Below are 23,129 nucleotides of genomic sequence, written 5' to 3' on the forward strand. Positions count from 1 at the left end.
CCGCCTCCATCTCGTGTCATAGCGTGTCAATTAATGTGTACAACATCCATGACAAAATGAAGCGAAACTATCCTTCTGGTCACGAAAAGATGAAGAAGAAAAAACCCATGAGAGTGAATTGCGGGAACAACAATCAGGTAAACTTGTGTTCTCTCCTCTCTAAGTCTAAGTCAGCAAAGTTTGATGTTTTTCGGTCTTGCTAACCTAACTGGGCAGGCAGTGCATCTCTTGCATCACTTTGTGCCTGACAAAAGTGAGAGTAAAATAAAATTTATTACGTTTGTTTTTGATAAACGACAAAGTGCAACGGTGTTTGTTTACTGCAGCTCGGAAAACATAACCGCGTCGCGTGTGTTATCGTGCGTTCATATGCGCGTGCACGAAATGAAACTCGCGTTTTTCAAGCAGAAATATGTGGAGACCAGACATACTGTACAATACATGCACGTGAATGATGGCACTCCCAATCAAAGTCACATTTATAAAACAAGAAACTGATTATCTAGTCTCAGTGTAGTTAAAAACTCTAAACAACTGCACTAATTATGCAAGATAGAAAGCAATGTATTGACAATTTGACATTGATTGACTATTGATTTATAGGCTATATTGAATTTAAAATGTTGATTAGCTGGACATACTGGTCAATATGGATGCACATCCCTCAGTGAATAATAACCATAAATCAAGAATTGCTTCAACATGCATAATAATAAATAAATAAAAATCATACTGATGCCGAAAATACCCAGGCTGTAGAGAGAACCAAAGTTAATCCCAAAAGCCAAAGCTCAGGGTTATAATTTATTATTTTCTTCTTATTTATGTTTACGTTAATATTCACTTATGTCAACATTCTATAGAAAATACTCTATTCAAAAAATATTGTTTGTTTGAACCTCATTCTGTTCTATTTTGTTGTACTTATTCTTTGACTGTTTTGTTTCAAGGAGGGAGGATTGTATTGGGAGCACTGAAGTGTCAGGTGTGACTGTGTGGCAATGGCAAATGGTTTACATAGCTCACGGCGTCACAGGTCAGGTAGAGGGCCCCTTTTGCTTAGGTACCCAGGGGGAGTTCAGGATCGGCCCTGGGTTTAGCAGTCGATTCTGTTCCCTACCGGAATTCCTGTTCCCTTTACGCAATCATACTACAAATCATGCGTAGTTGCCCGTAGCCTACCATCAGAACTGAATACGAGCAAGAAGCACAACTGAATGTAGGGGAAGCCCTTTTTTCAGGTCAGAGCAACTGCCCCTCATAATTCCTGTGCACGTCCCTGGTCAAGACCCAACCGGTCACCTTTACAGGGGTCATCGGATGCCCATTTTCCACAAGTTGGTATGATTCTTTTGGGTCTTCATGTAAAGTTTGTAACATACTTTGGTTAAAATTTCTCAATGGTTGTGTAAAACAACACCCTTTTTACCTCTTAAAAAACAGCTCTGTTCACAGTGACCCGTTTCGGTGCATGTCTCTTTAAATGATAATGAGCAACAACTTTTTTTTGCTTTTTGAGGATTAAAAAAAAAGTGAATGGATTTTTTTCATTGCATGGTGATTGTGTCCACACACTGCAGACACATTTATTTGCAAATACCATATAAAAGTGTATTTTGCATCCGATGACCCCTTTAAAAGCAGTTGGAGATTTATGAATGCATCAAAAATAATTTAGCACGAATTTGGCTATACTCCTCAACATCAGCTCTCACTGTCTTTGATCACAGGCAAGAGATATCGTCCAGGAATCGTAAAATCAAAATGCTAAAAAAAAATTAAAAAAAATAAAGATGTCCGCAAACCGCATTCATCAGATCGTGCTCTTTCAACTTCCACTCCGTGTGTGCGCGTGTTGTCTAGTAACGAACGAGCTTGCAGCGGGAACAAATAATTTACCCGGAAACAACTAATTCTAATTTCTGATTGGCTGGTAGCTAGCATTTAACTCTGTATAACTCGAGACAGATGCTATGAACTCGGCAGAGAACTTCCCTCCGTTTGCCTGCGCCTCGTCCATTAATTGTATAGCGGGACAAGTTCCCTTACTCCTCAGCGTGAGAAATACAAGGTGTGGCGTGTGAGTGTGTTGAAATGCGTGTGTCTCGAGACTTGAGAGCCCTGCATTGTTTGTTTACAGCTCCGTTATTTCTGAACAGCTATAATAAAATCAGTTGACTAAAAAACGATACAATATATATCAGACAAACATATTATCAGTAATATATTATTCACACTTACTCCTCAAATGGATCGATTCCGTGGAATATTTGGTCTTCTTCCTCCGAATCAAACCGATCTGGATCGGATCCTATTTCACTTTCCTCACTGTCGGCAAAAAGCATTTCAGCGACTTGCTCGGCAGAGGATCTCTGTTGTGCCATATTCTCTTCGAAAAGAATCTTGCGAAGTACAAAAGAGCTGTATCTGAAAACTTCCAACTGTGCGCGTCCTAAGACCGTGTACAACACGTTGCATCAGCTATGGCTATCACACACACCTGGGGCTGATTGTAAACACCTCCCCTTTGTCTGAGGGCGTCATCTTTTGTTTTTGATCTGTGATTGGTTCACAAACATGTCTGTGATTGGTTCACAAACCCCAACAGCATTTCATATCATTAGACCAGAATGAAATATTTCTTTGTTTTGCAGTAAAATGCAATAGATTTGCACTAAAATAAAAAAATGCTTTTAATTTGCGAAAGTCAACACAGTATATGCAGAGGAATGGCAGCTTTTTCATAAAAAAAAGTAAGTTAATACCATGATCCGATCCGAAGTTATAAATAGATATCTGAGGGGTGTGTCCTTTGACGCTCAAGAGCGTCCATCGGGTTTGGGGCATTGCAAAGCCTTTTCAGCATTGCTATGTAAAATTCAATATAAAAGGTGCAAAATGAAAATCAACATAATTTAAGAAAAAACTGTCTAATTGACAGATATCAATAAATATAGGCCCGGTTTTACAGATAGGGCTTAGACCAAGATTAGGCCTTAGTTCAATTAGGACATTGAAGTAGCTTTTCTAAATGTACCTTATAAAAAACATTACTGGAGTGCATTTTAAGATCTGTCAGTGCAAGTTGCTTTCGGTTACAACAGCCCAAACATGCATTTTAGTCTGGGACTAGACCTAAACCTTGACTGTGAAACCGGGGAATTCATATTTTAAGAACAAATATTAACATAATTGGAAATGTATAAATTGCATGTAACAGATATAGAAAATTATAAACAATTTTTATTACTTTAATGATTAAATATTGGGGGCATAGCATGGCAAGAAAACATGCAAATAATATTTCCCAGTTTTTATACAAATTGTAGTAACTGTGTTCAAGCTTATACCTTTCAAGCCTGTTTCTCAAATTATTGCAAAAAACAACAACAATATAGGCTACATATCTATACCATCACACAAATAGGGATATTAAACTATTATTTAGACAGTCTCAAATTCTGGTAAAACCTCTGACAATATGTTAGGAAGGTTAAGCACCGGCTATAACCAATCTTAAAAGGAAACACTTATTTTATTTATTTTTCGTTAAGTTTCCGACTCTATTTGTATAGAGTACAAATAGAGTCGGAAACTTATCGTGTAAGTGAGTGTTTTATTAACACAAGACAAGAGTGAACGGTTAAACTGCGTCTCTCGCATTGTTTACACCGATGGTCCTCCCTTCCCCCATACACTCATCCCTCCTTTCTTTCACTCCATCCCCCTCTCTCAACTCCGCCTTCTCCCTCACTACCGCTATTTCCAACAGCTGATTTCCAGACCAGAGAGAGAGGAACACGGCGAGACAGTTGAGGTTTGAGATCAGCAGCAACAGGATTTAAAGCCAGTTGAAATGCAGGGCGAGCACTGCGATCCGCAACATCCGTCATGAAGATTTGAGCTCTGCCGCCGCTGCCATCAGCTCCGAGAGGTTAGCCGCTGTGCTAAAGCTAACTTTACAAACAACTGTAGCCAATAAACCTACATTACCGGGACTTCATCACGAGTTACAGTTCGTGTTTCCCTTTCTTTATGCATTAGAAGGGGTTGTATTCACTTTATGTTATTATTTTCGCTCTGAATGCGTAATGTGTGCATATAAACACCAGATATAGGTCACGGAGCAGATTAATTAGCCAGCTAGCCAGAGGTAACAGCTGGTGAGGTCGTGTTAGCTACATTATTATTAGAGTTAACTAGCTTGAAAATGACATTAAACTAAACACATAGAAGATTGAGATTTGTGTTGGCACACGACTGTGGTGTGAGGAATGGCTTATAGCAGCTTAAATATGAACATAGTAACATTTAACGAGTTGTGTGGTTGCAGTGTAGCAAGCTTGTTAGCTTGGATATATAGAGGAAAAAGAGCACCTTGCGAACAAAGATGAGGAACCAAACTGATGTTAACTTTCCAGACATGTTGCAAGCACGTTTTCTTATTTTTGGCAGGCTATTTAAACTGATATAGCCGATAAATGTGCTGTCAGGCCACCGACCGAGCACAAAGTACATCAACCGTTAACATGCATTTGGTCTAATGTTTCTGAGTGATCTGCGCTGTTGCAATGCGGCTGCACTGTAACTGAACGCTGGCTCTAAGAGACAACTTGTTTGTATTGCCTAACACCTGCCAATTTGTTTAAATTTATTGGTTTACTTTTTTTATAGTTGTAACCTAATTCATTTTGTCCTGGTTGATTGAGGAAGTCTTTACCCTAATGTACTAGCATACTACCGTATTGCCATCAAGACCGTTCAAAAAATGATGTTAAAAGAAACAGTTACATTTGTATAATAATTACACTTAAGCTTAATATTTCTAAAAAATATTCAATCATTATTTACACACATCATGTCATTATGAAGTTGTATGCGATTATGAATGTCAAGCCCCAAAACAAACAAAAAAACACACCATAAAAGTGGTCCATACAATGCTATATTCCAAGTCTTCTGAAGGCATCTGCTAACTTGTGTGAAAAACAAGCAACATAATAAAGCATAATTCACTGGGGAGAAACTCCCCCTGCATTTTGGATGTTATTTTCCACCCCACACATTATGAGAAACATGGGAACCGATGTAGCAATGTGTTGAATGGCAACATATTTTATATAAGATTCTTGAGCTTCAGTGGATGTGAAGATTTTCAGTGAATAATGACTATTTTGTTCCATTTGTAGGTATTCCGTTAAAAATAACCGATTTTTAACTATATGAATATGAGTAAACACATTTTCGTTTTTTGTTGTCAGTAATACGTCGTACATAAAATTTAGAAATTTGTTGTTTTATTAACCCACTGTCGGGAATGTACTTAATAATTTTAAAACGATAGTTCACCCAAAAATTTAAATTCTGTCATTTACTCAGTCTCACACTCATGTTTTTGTAAAACTGTATGACTGACTTTTCTCTGGAGAACAAATTAAAACATTTTGAAGAACGTTGGTAACCCAAACAGTTTCTGTTTCCGTTGACTTCTGTTGTATGGACAAAAAATACAAAGTCACTGGGAACCAAAACTTGTATAACATTCTTCAAAATATCATCTTTTGTGTTCAACAGAAAAAAGAAACGCATACAGTTTTGCAACAATGCGAGGGTGAGTAAATGATGACAGAATTTTAATTTTTTGGTGGGCCATCACTTTAATGACTTTCTCACCCGTGTTTGTTCTAATGTAGAATGGCGTTCCATGGATCTGCTCGGCCGACAGTGTGTGGTAACTTGTTCCCTGGATCAGAGTTAGGCCACAAGTATTTTTGTGTCAACGCCACGACCGGCACTACCTCAACAGGCCTCAGTGCAACACCAAATCCTACTGGACCCAACGCACCAGCTGGGACTCCCAGACACCCGGCGTCTCTAGGGGGCAGCACTGGCGGAGGGGCGGCCATCCCGCAACCTCACAGTAACCCAGCAAGTGAGGTTCCAAGTCCTGCTGAAATGGAGCCTGATCGACCTATCGGTTATGGTGCATTTGGGGTGGTCTGGTAAGTCCTGCTCTCACACACTAATTTCTGATGACTCTCTGTCCATGTAGGCTCTCTACTGTTTTTGAAAAAAGTTTCTTGTATATTTTAATACATTTTAAAATGTTTGACCCCAAACTTTTGAACAGTGGTTTTATATGTTACACACTCAAATTTTCTTCAATTATGTTAACATCTGGTTACCCTGTTGCATTGCTTCGGTAGGTCTGTGACGGACCCTCGGGATGGGCGTAAGGTGGCTCTGAAGAAAATGCCTAATGTCTTCCAGAACCTGGTCTCCTGCAAACGTGTGTTCAGGGAACTCCGGATGCTGTGTTTCTTTAAACATGACAATGTAAGTCTTGCAGGCTGAAAAGGGAATCATGCATGCATTGATTGATTGCTGAGTGGGTGTGTGTTTTTGCAGAGTTTTAGAATTTGATTGCATGTTTTTTGTAATGATGGGAATTTGCTTTGGCAGGTGCTGTCTGCCCTTGACATTCTCCAACCTCCACAAATTGACTGCTTTGAGGAGATGTATCCTTCATACCCACATTTTACATAAATCTGTTCCCATCTGAAACTTTTATTTTCTCTGTATCATTTATTATAAATGCCTATGTAATAAGGGGATTAAGTAATTGATTTGTTTCCGTTAGTAGTGAGTGACACTATGTTCCAACTTGTATAATCTTATACCACAGTACATGTGTTTGCATTCTATCACTGGCTATGTTTCCATCCAAAGTTGCAAATTTAACTTGTGCGCAAAATTGGAATATCGCATACAAACATTGTGTTCAAGAGAACAGAACCGTCACTTCCTTGGAAATTGGCACAAAATATCTATAATAAAAATGGATGTTGCTGCAATCAGGGAAGCCACTGTGGCTATTTTTTCCTACATCATAAATGACTTGCGCCTCAGTTCACACAGACAAAACACAATAAACACTCTCATGTTATCTTATGTTTGGATGTCTGGTGTTTGGGAATGCAATCGTGTGAGGCTTAATGGAGGTCATTATGCCAAATCATTTTGATGACAGACTTTTGGCTCAGGCATTTCAGAATGATCAAACCAACATTTGAGATACTGTGCAATGAAATTGGTCCACTGGTTAGTCCAGTTATCCAATCACATCCACTTTTGAGGCAAAGCCATGTGGGTTTTTGTTGTGCATTGAAGGATTTATTGGGTAAATGTGTTTCCATTGTAGTTTAAGTGCATGGCTTACGGGATAAAAAAATGATGCACCTTAATTGAGTGCATACGTTTAATTTTTTTAGAATTCTTTTTTTTTTTTTTTGAATTAATGCGCATCTTGGCATTTCCATCCAGCTTTTTTCATGCAGTATCCCAAAATGCGCATAAAAATAGGCGGATGGAAGCAGATACTTTCACATTGGAAACATAAAGCAACGTAGACATGGAGTAATAGCAGACCAGAACATACAGTGTAAAGAGTTAATTGCTGTATTAATATTGAGTGTAACTTGTATATCTGTGAGTTGGAAATTGTAGTCTCATAACAGGGCGCAACCGTTTCGACCATTTGCGACTAAAAATAGTGTGTGAACTCTAAAATCTATTTACCGTTACCCCTGTAAACAAAGCAGCTACTTTTTGTTTCTGACCAGAATTTAAATGTTTTTAACAGCCATTCAGATTTTTCACTATGGTGTTCATCACAACAAATACTTAAATATTTAAAGACTTCATTAACTATAAACTAATTTACTAAAGGCAAATTTACTATTTTCAAAATCTAAAACACGCCCTGGATATTTATAGAAAATGTCTGATTCTTTATTATTGTGCGGTAACACTTAACATTAATTAATGTTGACTAACGGGACCTTATTGTAAAGTGTATAGTTCTTTATAATTCTTTTGGTGTCTACTTAACTTTAATCTGTATACTTAACTTTAATCTGTCTACTTAACTTTAATCTGTCTGAAAACTTTTGTTTACTTTATACATTTTTTGTATATTGCTTTATTGTATTTAAATGTTCAGAGTTCTTTTTATTGTGAGGAAAAAGTTATTAAACCTGTTGGGAGGTCAGCACTTTATTAATTCAATACGTGATAATAACTTATACCATGATAAAAGCTTCAAAATATTACGAAAATATCTAAAAACATTCTGTACTTTTGGTATTCCTCTTATAATGTCTCAATCCCCTGATTAAGCTAAAATGCATTATTTTCAACATTTGCATTGTTCCCCTAAAGTTTTTTTTAAATGGGCTTCTAAATTTTCCAGCTTATGAACACATGTGCTCCTTGGTAAAAAAGTAAGCTGTATTAGTAAGTAAACTGCATTAGGAACTTTAATATATTTAAAAGATGTTCCTTTTTGAGAACGTTCACTTCGTATTGTGTAGTTATACGCTATGGGAAAACTCCTTTTCTCGAGAATATTGAAGCCTTTATTTTAAAACGCAGTGCAGCTGCACAGCCAGCACAGCACAGAGCTAACTAGCTCGCTGATTGGCTGGGCTGCGGGAACTGCACGAACCTATGGCGATCCTATCAGGACGCTTCCCACCTCGCATGTGTCAAAGTGCCCATTTCGCCATAGGTATCAGAATTAATCTCCTTTAGCGAACTCTCTTCACTGATTCTCCTGCTGAAGCCGTCACCGCCAACGAGCCCGAGCAGCGGAACGAGCAACTCTGCATAGCAGTTCAGCGGATGGCAGCCTCCAATTCGATGTTTCTCGACTTGACTCTGCCTCTTCTGATTCCGGCCATCCGGCAAAAAACGCTAATATCCTTTAAACTCACAGTGTGCTCGCCGCTTAGACACTCTGTTAAAAGAGCAAATTTCAATGGCGTTGTTCCAAATGCCGCACCCAAACTGTGCTTCGTGCAGAGCCCCTCTGCATGATGCGGATGGACACAGTGAGTGTTTTTCGTGCCTGGGATCCGGCCATGCGGAAGCTGTACTCACCAAGGGCGGCTTCTCTCACTGCGAGAGTATGCCGCTCTCTACCATGCGATCACGGCTAGCCTTCTTCTCAGAGAATGGCCCCGCTCCTCGCGCCCTCCCTTTTCCCGCTGCCCTCGAACCGTGGAGGAAGAAACGGCGGGGCAAGAGGATGCCTGAGCGAGTCGAGACAAGCGAGCACACGCCGGCCCCGTCAACGCGTGCCTCGCTCTCTATACAGGAGACCCCTTCACCGGTGTTTTTCACCCAGACGGACCTGCGTCCCTCTCTGCAAGCGGCCGGTTTCTTCTAATTCGGTGGATTGGATGAGGAAGGCAATGACAGCCTTTCTTTGGCTGCATCCGAGGGCGAGGAGTGGTCGGGCTAGGTTTTTGACCTGAGTTTCTGCGCGTCCTCACGAGGGCCGTTGTAGACCTTGGTCTCAAGTGGTCTTTTCCCGAGGAGCCCACCAAGAGCTGGCTCGACAAGTGGTTCCTGCTATGGCGCCAGCAGGCCCCTCGTCAAAGACCAGCGTCGTTCTTCCCTGATGTCCACAAGGAACTCACCAAGTCGTGGCGCGCCCCTTACTTGGCCCACCTGAAGAAATCTGCCTCCGCAACGCTCTCTACTATTGACGGCGCTGAGGAGAAAGGGTACGAGAACCTGCCCCCTCTGGAAGAAGTGGTGGCCGCGCACCTCTGCCTACCCACCGCTATGGGATGGAGATCCAAGGCGGCTCACCCATCTAAACCCTGCAGAACCACCTCAGCTATTGCTGGTCAAGCTTACACCTCCACTGGCCAAGCTGCATCGGTCCTGCACACCATGGTGGTCCTCCAGGAGTTCCAGGCCAAACTCCTCTACTCCATGGATGGAGTCTGGACCGGACCCAGAGGCCTTAAGGGACCTGCACAGCGCCACCGATCTAGCTCTGCGTGCCACTAAGACCTCCGCCCAGAAGGAGTCGAGGGATTGGAAGGAGTATGGCCAGTCTAGTTGTGTTAGAGTGCCACTTCTGGCTCAACCTGACAGAGATTAAGGATGCAGACAGGACTGCTTTCCTGGACTCTCCAATCTCCAACACCGGCCTCTTTGGTCCGGCGGTGAAGGGCTTCTCTGAGCGCTTCACCGAAGCACAGAAGTCTTTGCAGGCCATGCAACACTTATTGCCAAAATTTTCCAGTTTGGCTTCGGGCTGCCCCAAGAAAACGCCGCCCTCTCAGCCAGCTAGGCCGACGCCGCCGGTTTCTCAGCCCCGCCAGTGGCTAAAACCCATCGGCGCCCTCAGCCAGCCAAGCATTACCCGTTCCCGGAACGACAGGCCACCTGACCCAAGATTGTGTTGGAACCTGAGCCTCGGAAGCCTTCCTCGTCGGACAACAGGAAGGAAAAGAGAAGGGGTAAGTCCCGCAGCGGCCAGACCACCCTCGAAAAGAACTCATGCGATTTCCCCAGCCAGACCATGCTCTCTCCTTCATTCAGAGCGGGCTCTATCAGGTCTGCTCTGCCCTGTTAGGACTCTAAGAATCTATCTGGAGCTTTCTGCCCCATTCAAACGGCCGCACCAAAGGGTTTCCGGTCACAAAGCAGAGATTATCACAATGGATAGTGGACTCTATGTCTCTAGTCTACGCTTCTATGGTCCTTCAATGTCCCATAGGCGTCAGGGCTCATTCAACAAGGGGCATGGCCTCTTCATGGGCTTGGTCCAGTGGTGTACCAATTGAAGACATTTGTGCAGCTGCCGGCTGGTCTTCACCGTCCACATTTGTATGGTTTTATAATCTATAAGTCCTAGCACTGCAGGCACGAGTTCTTTCTATTTGATAAGAGGTCTTGGTATCCCTTCGTGGGCTCATGACATTGTCTGGTCCCCGTAGGGCTCTGACTTTAGTTATTCTATAAGCCTCGGATTGCTCAGCTCCAGGCGATAGCTCAGAGCTGAAGTCGTCAGCTAATAGCACGGCGTTTCAAAGCGTGTTCCCATAGCGTATAGCTACGCAATACGAAGTGAACGTTCTTGAAAGGGAACTTATATGGTTACTTACGTAACCTTGGTTCCTGAGAGTAAGGGAACGAGTATTGCGTAGCCAGCCGTGCTATTATGCTTCACGTTCGGGTACTGTCGCTTCGGTCGATTTAACCTGATTCCTAAGGCGAAATGGGCTGCTTATATAGTCAGTGGCCATGCCCATTCTGGCGTGCTTTGGCACGAAGCGTCCTGATAGGACTGCACGTCCTCGCCGCTTCGCCATGGGTTCGTGCAGTTCCCGCAGCCCAGCCAATCAGCGAGCTAGTTAGCCCTGTGCTGTGCTGGCTGTGCAGCTGCATGGTGTTTTAAAATAAAGGCTTCAATATTTTTGAGAAAAGGAGTTTTCCCCTAGCGTATAGCTACGCAATACTCACTCTCAGGGAACCGAGGTTACGTTAGTAACAGAGTACGTTTTTTTTTTCAATTCACATGGCAATGATGATATAAAAATACTCTTAATGTACTGGTATTTTCTTTTTTTGGTTAATTTTACCCATTGCTAGTTTCCCTCTTTTGTTCTCATAGTAGAAGTTGTTATTGTGGCTGTAGATGTTTTGCGGGTCAGTTGTGTTCTTAACTGAGTCTGTGGTGTAGATACGTGATCACTGAGCTCATGCAGAGTGACCTACATAAAGTCATCGTTTCCCCTCAGCCTCTCACCACCGATCACATCAAGGTGTTCCTCTACCAGATACTCAGGGGTGAGTTCACATGGGCATCTGTTACTTTGGGATTATATGTTTTTTTTCTTCGGGGATCAGGAGTATTTAATCAGAAAGGATGAGAGTTTGGGTTTTTTTTGTGCCTGCGTTGCAGAATGGGATTCTGTTTGAACTTGTAATCGGCCTGGAAAACTATAATCTTATGTTCTGAAAATAAAATTTGTTAACAAAATCCTACTGAACTGTTAATCTTGTTTGGGCCAATTTTGACTCGTTGCTGGGATAGTCAAAATAATGTTCTTGCTGATGTGTAGTATGTGTGTGTTATAATGCATCTGGATATTAATTGTATTGCACTCGTAAAGTTTTGTATTGGAAAGATATTTTTGGAAGACGTCTCTCTATTGCTCACCAATGTTGCATTTTTATGATCAAAATACAGTGAAACTTCTCTGGTTACTTGACTGTAACCATTTTCCCTGAGAAAGCAGGAATGACCTTTGTGTGTGACTAGCTGAGAAGCATGCGTGCAAATACGCCAGGGAACTTGGCAGCATCTGACGGTGACGTCATTGGAATGCGTGCTCGTCAGAGGCTATTATTAGATGTGCCACAGGTGCATCTTCAGGTATCACTTTGTCTTAAGAAAAGTCTGGGCATATCCTCAGTGCGGCAATGAACGCAACATCTCGTTCCCGCTTTCTCGGGGAACAGGGTTATAGTCAATTAACCCGAGATGTTCCATTTCAAAAGCTTCTCTCAATGCTGCGCTGAGTTAGCACTTTGGGAATGAGAATACCAGAGAGTTGATACTTTGGGAGACTCAGAGAGAAGTAGAGGGGAATTTGTGCCTCTTGAGAGAGGAGGAGGTCCAACTCTGCTTCGTAGATTTCCATTCCCCATTCGGCACAGTTTGTCTGTACAATAAATCTGCTCCCACATTTAGATATCCAGGGATATAAATCGCTCGAAGGGACAGGAACTTGACCTGAGCACAAAGCAGAATCTGCTGCGCTAGCCTGTTCAGATGCCGCGAATTGCGAACTTCAGGGCCAGAAATACATGATACATGAAATACAAAAAAATGGCCCCTCCATGCAGTGGCAGCGTTTCATAAAAATCTAGAGTATGGCATTCCCTCTGGGCATAGGCCTACATAGAACAACAACATTACTGAACGATATACCTCACATTACACCAAACAAAATGAACGATGCACTATTAACTCTATTACACTATTAATTAGAAACTCACAGTGAACAGCATTTAATATAAAAACGCATGCCTTACCTCTTTGTTGCAGTGCAGTTTTTATTGCTTAAGTGTAACATTTTGCTGACAGCACTACAGTCCTCATTCTCCTGATTGCTACTATTTAATTTCTTCATTGAAAAAACACCCAGGGAAGATTGAATAGGCCTGTTTCTTTTGATTTTTACTCAGTATCTGACAGCTAGGCTAATCAAAAAGACGCACGATTAATGGATGTAATAATCTGCGGCTTTTTTGCCTTTGGATTTATTATCAAATTAATATTATTTAAAACATTTTTTTACCAATTTTATTGCACTGAAGTATAGCAAGAGTAGGAAAAGTTCAAAGTCGTGTTGCCGTTTGGATGAAAGGAATTTCATAAATAAATAAATAAGCCCAGATTTTGCAGTGGGAAACTATTTTGATTTGCTCTAGCATCATATTATGTATATATCATAACGAGCGAACAATAAATGCACACACGTTGTTCTCTGCTTTTGTTCTGACGCTGACGCTGCAGAGATAATACTGGGTGGAGCCGGTTTCATATGACTTTTAAAGGTGACTGAGGCGTTCACGAATTAGTGTACAGTTATTTTTAGGGGGGCTGGATGGAAATTTAGGGGGGTTAAAGCCCGATGGTCCCGATACGTGCGATACAACTAAGTACTGCCCTCTGGGCAGTAGAGAGAATGCTTCAACCCCAGAGAGACAAGATGAGCTAGGACGACACCTCGATGTCAAACCGCAAGCTCTTGAGACTGGGCCAGTATCAGCCAGTCGTCTATGTAGTTCAAAATGCGGATGCCCTGGAGTTGCAGAGGAGTTAGAGCGGAGCCAGCGCTGCATCCATGCATCTTCTAAGGGACATGGGAAATATAAAGTAAATGAGCAAGGTGAGCGTGCACTAACAAAGAGTGACAGACAGAGAGAGCATACAAACACACACACAGTATGGCTTTGTAAGGTCTGAAGACAAAGAAAACCTGAAGATGCATCTGTAGCACATCTAATTATAGCCTCTGACGAGCACGCATTCCAATAACTTCACTGTCAGATGCTGCCAAGTTCCTTGGCGTGTTCGCACACATGCTTCACAACTGGTCACACACAAAGGTGTTCCCAAAGTGCTAACTCGCTGCAGCATTGAGAGAAGCTTTTGAAAGGGAACCGTAATATTGTGAAATACTATTACAATTTAAAACATTTGTTTTCTACTTTAATATAATTTTAAAATATAATTTATTCATGTGATGGCAAAGGTTGTTGTTATATTGCTATTTTTTACATTTTGCCTGGCAAAAATGAATACATAAATGTATTTTCTTGTACGTAATACAACTTTTAGGTATCTTTTGCATATGTAAAAGTCAGATCCTTCTTTTTTTCTTTTCTTTTTCTTTTTCCCCTTTAGGGGGACTTGTTTTCCATGCCTGCCTTCCAACTTTATCCATGACACCATTTTTTGTTTTCTGCAACCAAAGTAGTGGATACAAAGCACCTTTAATAACATGGGTGTGTGTATTGGCAAGTGCAGGGAGTCTTGATTTCCTAGTCAGTAGTAGTGTTTGGTTATGTGGTCAGTGTTGGTTATGATATGTTAGGATTGTTCCTCCTGTTAATGTTAATCCTCCTGTCCTCCTCTTTCTCTCAGGGCTGAAGTACCTGCACTCTGCGGGCATTCTGCACAGAGACATCAAACCAGGGAACCTGCTGGTCAACAGCAACTGTCTGCTTAAGGTACCACACTGCACATGTGCTCAAACATATTCTCAGTCAAATAATAATGGCAAAATGAGAAATGTCACTTTTCCTTCTCATTTAGATTTGTGACTTTGGCCTGGCACGAGTGGAGGAGCCAGATCCTTCTCGTCACATGACCCAGGAGGTGGTGACGCAGTATTACCGTGCTCCAGAGGTTTTGATGGGATGCCAGCATTACACTTCAGCTATAGATGTCTGGTCTGTAGGGTGCATCTTCGCTGAGTTGCTGGGCCGGCGTATACTTTTCCAGGCTCAGAGCCCCATACAACAGGTAATGGCATACACTACCATTCAAAAGTTTGGGGCCCGTAACATTAAAAAATAAAATAAATAAATACTTTAAATCTGAAAGGTATTAAATTGGGTATGAAAGGTATGAAATTACATTGATCAAAAGTGACTTCCACCTTGTTACAAAATATCTGTTTAAAATAAATGCTGTATCACGTTTACACAAAAATACCAAACAGCGTAAATGCTTTCAACATTGATAATAAGAAATGTTTCTTGAGCAGCAAACCATATTAGAATGGTTTTTGAAGGATGTGACACTGAAGACTGGAGTGATGATGCTGATAATTCAACTTTGCCATAACAGGAATAAACAGTTGAAAATACATTAAAATAGTAGACTTTTATTTTAAATTGTAATTTTCACAATATTACAGTTTAACTGAATTGTTCATCAAATAAATGCAGCCTCGGTGAGCATAAAAGACTTAAAAATCTTACCCACCACATACTTTAAAATGTTCGTGTATAATAAAGAATCATCTTTAAAACATTCATTTAAAATCTAGCTAAAATTAAATTATTTTATTACTTTGATTTTGAAATGGAATGAATGAAAATGTCTCTTTACTCACTCAGTTTCTCCTCTCTTTTTCTCTCAGTTGGATCTGATCACTGATCTTCTCGGGACTCCTCCTCTTTCTGCCATGGCATCTGCGTGTGAAGGAGCTCGAGCACACATACTTAGAGGACCCCACAAACCAGTTCTGTACCCTGTCTTACAATGATTTATTAGTCTTTAAATATTTAATGCTCAAAAATATCCTCAATTTAAATAGAATATTCTAAGTTTATTTTGGGCTTTCTCTCCCTTAGCCATCATTGTCTGTTCTGTACATGTTGTCGGATGGGGCAACACATGAAGCTGTTCATCTTTTGTGCCGCATGCTAGTTTTTGATCCAGTGAGTATGATGTATAAATTGAATGAAGTGCTTCATTAAGATAATTTTATTAGATTTTTTTTATTTTTATTGTAATACTAAATATATAAATAAAAGAATTGGAGTAATTCAAATCTAGTTCATCATCATCATTTACTTAATGTAAAATGATCTCAAAAGTGACATGTCTGGATGCGTTTAGGTACTGAGAATTTGACAATATTTTCAAGACCAATAAGTACATTTCCATTCGATGTAAAAAATAAATCCCAATAGTCTGAAAATACACTACCATCCAAATATTTAGGGTCATTAAGAGTAGTTGTTTTTTTAAAGAAGTTTCTCATGCTCACATCTGCTGCGTTTATTTGATTAAAAATACAGTAAGAACGGTAACATTGTGAAATATCATACAGAATATTTTTCCGAATTTTTTGATGAATAGAAAGTTCAAAAGAACAACATATCTTTACTATCACTTTTGACCAATTTAATGTGTCCTTGCTGAATAAAAGTTTTATCTTACTGACCTCAAACTTTTGAATGGTAGTGTAAGCTTCATGTTCTTTTATATAAAATGATAGTTATTTTTATATATTATTTTGTAGTATGTTGTTGTTATAATTATTATTATTCTGTGTCTCCATAGGCCAAGCGCATCACGGGCAGTGATGCTCTGTCTCATCCGTATTTGGATGAGGGTCGTCTGAGGTACCACACGTGCATGTGTAAGTGCTGTTACTCAGTGCCCAGCGGAAGGGTGTACACCCGAGACTTTGAGCCGCCTGCAGATCGACCTTTCAGCCACAACTATGAGCAGAGCATGCACTCTGTCTGGCAGGGCAAAGGTGACTCTCTTTTTATTACTCTGGCCCTTTGTTACAATATTAAATCTTCTTTTGACATGAAGGACCTATTTTGAAGACCCGTTTTCTCTCTTCATCTCAGAGCTCATCCATCGTTTTATAACAGAGCACCAGCAAGGCAAACGAGTGCCTTTGTGCATCAATCCCCAGAGTGCAGCCTTCAAAACCTTCATTAGGTCAGTACAAGAACAAGTGTTTTTTTGACAAACCGTTTTCAAATGCATGCACTCAAAATGAACAATGATGTGGCGATGTAATCAGATGTAATATTTACTCATTCTTGTAGTTCATTTGATAGTTGCTTAGCTATAAGATTTATGATTGTTGTTGTTGAATTTTTAAATACCCGATATCTAGAGCAGGGTGGTCTCTATACAAAATATTATTTCAAATAAATGTATTTTATATAGTTATTAAAATGTATATTTTATGTATGTATAAATGTATATTATAATAATAATATAATTTTAATAACGTATTGCCTGTTGCTGATACCATTAAATATAAAGCAGTAAAAATAAATATTTGTATAAATCTATATAATGATGAAATTAGTTAGTAGTATTAGTAGTAGTAGTAGTAGTAGTATATATTATATAAACCAGTATAAATATGGCCTTTTTTGTGTCTACCAAACTTCCATTTTAAAGGGTTAGTTCACCCAAAAATTGTAATTCTGTCATTTACTTACCATCATATCATTCCAAAACCATAAGACTTTCATTCATTTTTGAAACAAAAATGAAGATATTTGAAAAGAAATCTAAGAACTTTCTGTCCCTCCATTGGCAGCTATGCAACAACCACTTTGACGCTTCAAAAAGTTCATAAATAGATCGTAAAACTAATCCATATGAATTGAACGTTTTAGTCAAAATTTTCTGAAGAGACACAATCACTTTATTTGACGAACAGATTGAATTTAGATTTTTATTCATATTTAAACATTGATTAGCAAACATAAACACAAGCTAAACCGATCCTGCTTGATGTACGAGAATGAACCTCATGACTTCTTGCGGAAGCTCAAACATGCTGCGTAACACATGAGAATGAACCTCATTGGTTTTCAAAAATTCATTTAAAATATCTTAATTTTTGTTTCGAAAATGGACGAAAGTCTTACAGGTTTGGAACAACATGTAAATAATAAATAAATTTACATAAGTACAGGTCCTTCTCAAAACATTAGCATATTGTGATAAAGTTCATTATTTTCCATAATGTAATGATAAAAATTAAACTTTCATATATTTTAGATTCATTGCACATCAACTGAAATATTTCAGGTCTTTTATTGTTTTAATACTGATGATTTTGGCATACAGCTCATGAAAACCCAAAATTCCTATCTCAAAAAATTTGCATATCATGAAAAGGGTCTCTAAACAAGCTATTAACCTAATCATCTGAATCAACTAATTAACTCTAAACACCTGCAAAAGATTCCTGAGGCTTTTAAAAACTCCCAGCCTGTTTCATTACTCAAAACCGCAATCATGGGTAAGACTGCCGACCTTACTGCTGTCCAGAAGGCCATCATTGACACCCTCAAGCAAGAGGGTAAGACACAGAAAGAAATGTCTGAACAAATAGGCTGTTCCCAGAGTGCTGTATCAAGGCACCTCAGTGGGAAGTCTATGGGAAGGAAAAAGTGTGGCAAAAAACGCTGCACGACGAGAAGAGGTGACCGGACCCTGAGGAAGATTGTGGAGAAGGACCGATTCCAGACCTTGGGGGACCTGCGGAAGCAGTGGACTGAGTCTGGAGTAGAAACATCCAGAGCCACCGTGCACAGGCGTGTGCAGGAAATGGGCTACAGGTGCCGCATTCCCCAGGTCAAGCCACTTTTGAACCAGAAACAGCGGCAGAAGCGCCTGACCTACAGAGAAGCAGCACTGGACTGTTGCTCAGTTTTGCATGTCATTCGGAAATCAAGGTGCCAGAGTCTGGAGGAAGACTGGGGAGAACGAAATGCCAAAATGCCTGAAGTCCAGTATCAAGTACCCACAGTCAGTGATGGTCTGGGGTGTCATGTCAGCAGCTGGTGTTGGTCCATTGTGTTTTATCAAGGGCAGGGTCAATGCAGCTAGCTATCAGGAGATTTTGGAGCACTTCATGCTTCCATCTGCTGAAAAGCTTTATGGAGATGAAGATTTCATTTTTCAGCACGACCTGGCACCTGCTCACAGTGGCAAAACCACTGGTAAATGGTTTACTGACCATGGTATTACTGTGCTCAATTGGCCTGCCAACTCTCCTGACCTGAACCCCATAGAGAATCTGTGGGATATTGTGAAGAGAAAGTTGAGAGACGCAAGACCCAACACTCTGGATGAGCTTAAGGCCGCTATCGAAGCATCCTGGGCCTCCATAACACCTCAGCAGTGCCACAGGCTGATTGCCTCCATGCCACGCCGCATTGAAGCAGTCATTTCTGCAAAAGGATTCCCTACCAAGTATTGAGTGCATAACTGAACATAATTATTTGAAGGTTGACTTTTTTTGTATTAAAAACTCTTCTTTTATTGGTCGGATGAAATATGCTAATTTTTTGAGATAGGAATTTTGGGTTTTCATGAGCTGTATGCCGAAATCATCAGTATTAAAACAATAAAAGACCTGAAATATTTCAGTTGGTGTGCAATGAATCTAAAATATATGAAAGTTTAATTTTTATCATTACATTATGGAAAATAATGAACTTTATCACAATATGCTAATTTTTTGAGAAAGACCTGTAAATAATAACAGAATTTTCATTTTTGCTGTCTTAAGTCATTGTTTTTCTTACTTTCTGTATCAGATCCACAGCTTGGCATTCGTCAAAAGTATCAAGGAAAGAAGAGAGATGAGGGATGAGGTGTATACTGGGAAATGTGGATCATAGGAGCAAGCTTGCTTTGGAGATGACTGAAGGATCACATGCTTTTGAATGCATTCTCAGCACTCTTTCCAAGTCAACATGGGGATTTCTCAGAAAAAAAAATTCCAGTTCCACTTTCACAACACTGATGAATAATGCTTCTGATGCTGCTGAGAACAGTTTTATACTGACTATGTGCTTGAAGATTATGGCCAATAGAGTTTTCCACAAAAAAAAGAAAAGAAAATCTCATGGATTGTTGAATTTTGACTAAATGAGCCAACGTCAATGTTGTGCAATATAGATATCTGGAATAATGCAAATGATGAGACTGCGCTGACCATGATTTCTCTAACAGATGAGATGACCGTATCCACAAGTCCATAGCATCACCCCGGCGGTCATCTTTAACTGTGGTGTATCTCCAAATTCTGTCTATAGACTTTTATCACTGTGTTCCTTTTCTGGGTTCTTAGGTTTTATTCTTAAAGTTCTGGTAACCAAAAGTTCCGAAAGTCTTCTTTCTTAGTTATGGCTTCCTCATTGAACTGAATGCTTTCTGTTCAATACCACTCAGACTTTCTCTAAAATATTTGTTCCTTACTGTTATTATTTTCATTTTATTTAGTTTTTTGGGGGAGTTTATTGTGCAGATTTCTTTCTAATCTCTCTACATTTCTAAAGGAGCATCATGTGCATACGATCATTGAGCAAATGCATTAGTTTTAGAGTTGTATTAGAATGCTGTATAGGGGTGATGGCATCTTGTGTTTATCTGAGGAACGTAGGTACTATGCTGTTCCTGCCTGAAGCATCTTCCCAAAGCCCCCCACCCCCAAGCTCCTCCTCCTAGGACCAAACGAGATTGATACCGGTATCCTGCTTTCTGATTGGGCGAGGCTCTGAAGATAGATCGAATGTTATTTATTTTCTATTTTTAATTTATTGTCTTGTCAAACTTTTTTTGTGTTAGGTGGACCTGGTGCGTGGGTTTCATGGCAGCATGAGCAAGTCATGTGGTCCATGCGTGGTTTTGGGGAGTTGTGCAGTGTTGTACTTTTTTGAATATTTCATTACCTCAACCAGCCCTCAGTTCACTGGGCTTGTGTGTATAGACTGAACCCAATCGTTTATCAAAAATGTACTGTAATGCAGCCGAATGACGTCAAGTGTGTGTGGAGCTCCTCCACTGGGCAGCAATCTCTCCCTGAATTGTTTCTGAATCGATCTGCTTTTCTTTTTCCTTCAGAGTGAGGGATTGGTGGGATGATGGCTGATGGGTGATTATTAGATGCTTGTTGGAGAAATGCTGCTGTTTGTGTAATACCTCCATGAATCCTCTGTAAAAGTAACACGTCTAGAGCTCAGGTTTCATATTATACAATATGGACTAGACTGTAGACACTGTAGATGTGGATCCAGGCAGAGTTACTCAATACAAGTAGTTGTTGGTGCTCTCTGGGTTTATTGCAGAAGGCCGAATTTTCAAATGCCCAGTACTATAAATGTTTGCCTCCTACCAGCAGGTGGCAACAAAAGCGCAGGGCACGATTGGATGCATCAAGGCTGTTCCTCATTAATAATGTTTCTCAATGCATGTGTGTATGGACTTCACTAGGATTTGCAAATTGCAGTGCATTAGTTGTTTTATTTTAGAAACTTTTTAAATGTGCTGTTGCTATTTAATTTTATTATAGGAACATGTTCTTTTTAGGTTTTGTTTTCATGTATTGTGAACAATTCTTTTAGGGTTTTGGTTATAATCTTTTTTATTATTATTATTATTATTATTATTATTTTAAGTTGATGTTTTATGACCACTTTTGCTATTGTGTTGGTAGAAAAACTAGCAAAATAGTGACCGGAATGAAGATCATTGGGTTGGTTTAGTCGTTTTCGTCTTACTGACTGCCAAGCAGAAAGTGAACCTTTTAAGTAAATGGTGAATTTCCTTTAGTCGTAAGATAATAGATGTTAGACATTTTTAAGATGAAACTGAAAACTTGGTATTCGTGTTAATGACTATTATGGCTTTGATAAAATGATTGAATAGTTGTTTTAAGATGGTTATTATTTCTTGTTTTATTAGGTTTTTTTTTTTTGTCTTTGCATTTTAGAAGAAAAGATGTTTTTGGACTTTTTGTGTTCCCAACAAATACTTGAAGTTTTTAAGAAAAAAAAAGGATATGTGGACTAGGATAAAATAGAAATTAAACAGACACTGGAAACCTTGCCTCTGCATCTTATTGGCTTGTCATTACAATTACATTCCAGTTCAAGGACAGAATTATGATTTTTTAATTACAAAGATTTTGAAGAGTTTTTAACGTTCATGTGGTTTTGCAACTATTTTGGCATGAAATTAAAACTCCATATCTTTTTTGTAATTGCATATTATAAGACTTATTGTGAACGATTAATTTATGCATGTTAATGTTTTGACCGAATGCTTAAACAAAAAAAACAAAAACGTTTAAGTCACAATACGGATGAAAAGATCTGTCTGTTTCATTGTGACTTTAAAATTAAGTGATTTAAAAGTTCTTCTAAAAAAATCTTTCAATCTTGAGTTGAAATCTTGATTGACACATTAACTGTTATTTGTCAATGTTTGTTCAAGGAAGACCTTCTAGAATAGATTCCCATGACACACTTAACCCCCAAACCGTATTCACTTTACAGCCCTTAATTCTGTAAATGTGGACAAATGTGGGCACAGAGGACTCAGGCGTGATCCTAATTTTTATTTATTATAAATGTTATATCACTGTCTTCGATAAAGTTTTGTCTATCCATTTATGGTGTTTTTTTTATTTTGGGGGTATTTTTTAATTTATTTACTTCAAAAAGTACCATATTTTCTATGTAAATTATGCTTATTTTTATGTTTTACATTAAAATATCATTCCAATGAGTTCCTAGAGCTAAAACCTAAATATGAAGTGACTTTGCTGTCACCTGGTGTCTTATTTTGGTATTAAATTAACAAAAAAAACAATAATAACAACTAGATGGCCACTAGATGGCTGTAGTACTTAATGGCAGCATATATAGGCTTAACTCTATGAACCACTGTATAAAATGAATTTGACCTCTCAAGTTTTTGACTATCACAAGTTAAAATTGTAATTTTGAAAAAAATAAAATATATATATATATATATATATATATATCTGTGTTAGGTGAGACTATACAAAGATGCCAAAATATGCTTAGATAAATATGACCATGCTATAAGGAAAAGACAAAGTAGTAGATCATTTATCATTTATTTCAAACACAGAACATCAAATTTAAATAACTAATTAGTACCAAACAGGTAAGAACATACATAAAATAACTATTATTGTTTGTTCTTGTCACTTATTTAGTTATGTACACTATTTACAAATTTACATGCACTTGTGGCAGCAGGTAATTGTAATTGAATGTTCTTTGCAGATATATTGTCTGCATTTTCCACATACAGTGCTGGTTTTTTTTTTGTTGGAAGTGCAGACATGGCACCTTTTTCTTTTTGTTGGGGGAATTGCTGCAGATGTGCTAGGGATGCTTTCTGAGGAGGGTTGTCCTCTGATCTGATTCAGCATCCTCAG

General features: G+C 39.3%; 1 protein-coding gene across 1 annotated transcript; it reads left to right on the forward strand.

Moving 5' to 3' along the window:
- The first annotated feature begins 3,727 nt into the window (after positions 1–3,727).
- Positions 3,728–19,780, forward strand: nlk1 (nemo-like kinase, type 1). Its single transcript, XM_077212212.1, has 12 exons — positions 3,728–3,934; positions 5,694–6,002; positions 6,207–6,336; positions 6,463–6,518; positions 11,543–11,649; positions 14,519–14,604; positions 14,690–14,899; positions 15,522–15,623; positions 15,736–15,822; positions 16,451–16,649; positions 16,750–16,843; positions 19,474–19,780. The coding sequence occupies exons 2-12, from the start codon at positions 5,695–5,697 to the stop codon at positions 19,520–19,522; spliced, it is 1,428 nt and encodes a 475-aa protein (XP_077068327.1). The 5' UTR covers positions 3,728–3,934; position 5,694; the 3' UTR covers positions 19,523–19,780.
- The last annotated feature ends 3,349 nt before the right edge of the window (positions 19,781–23,129 follow it).

This window comes from Siphateles boraxobius, unplaced genomic scaffold, assembly GCF_051911475.1.
Source record: "Siphateles boraxobius isolate OS27281-9 unplaced genomic scaffold, OSU_SipBor_1 66, whole genome shotgun sequence".
In the NCBI taxonomy this organism is placed as follows: Eukaryota; Metazoa; Chordata; class Actinopteri; order Cypriniformes; family Leuciscidae; genus Siphateles; species Siphateles boraxobius.

Bases quoted from the DNA above. Each gene is read 5' to 3' on its own strand.
- nlk1 (XM_077212212.1), top strand. From the start codon at position 5,695: ATGGCGTTCCATGGATCTGCTCGGCCGACAGTGTGTGGTAACTTGTTC. The intron at 6,337-6,462 runs GTAAGTCTTGCA...TTGCTTTGGCAG, and splicing joins GTTTCTTTAAACATGACAAT to GTGCTGTCTGCCCTTGACAT. The intron at 14,900-15,521 runs GTAATGGCATAC...TTTTTCTCTCAG, and splicing joins CTCAGAGCCCCATACAACAG to TTGGATCTGATCACTGATCT.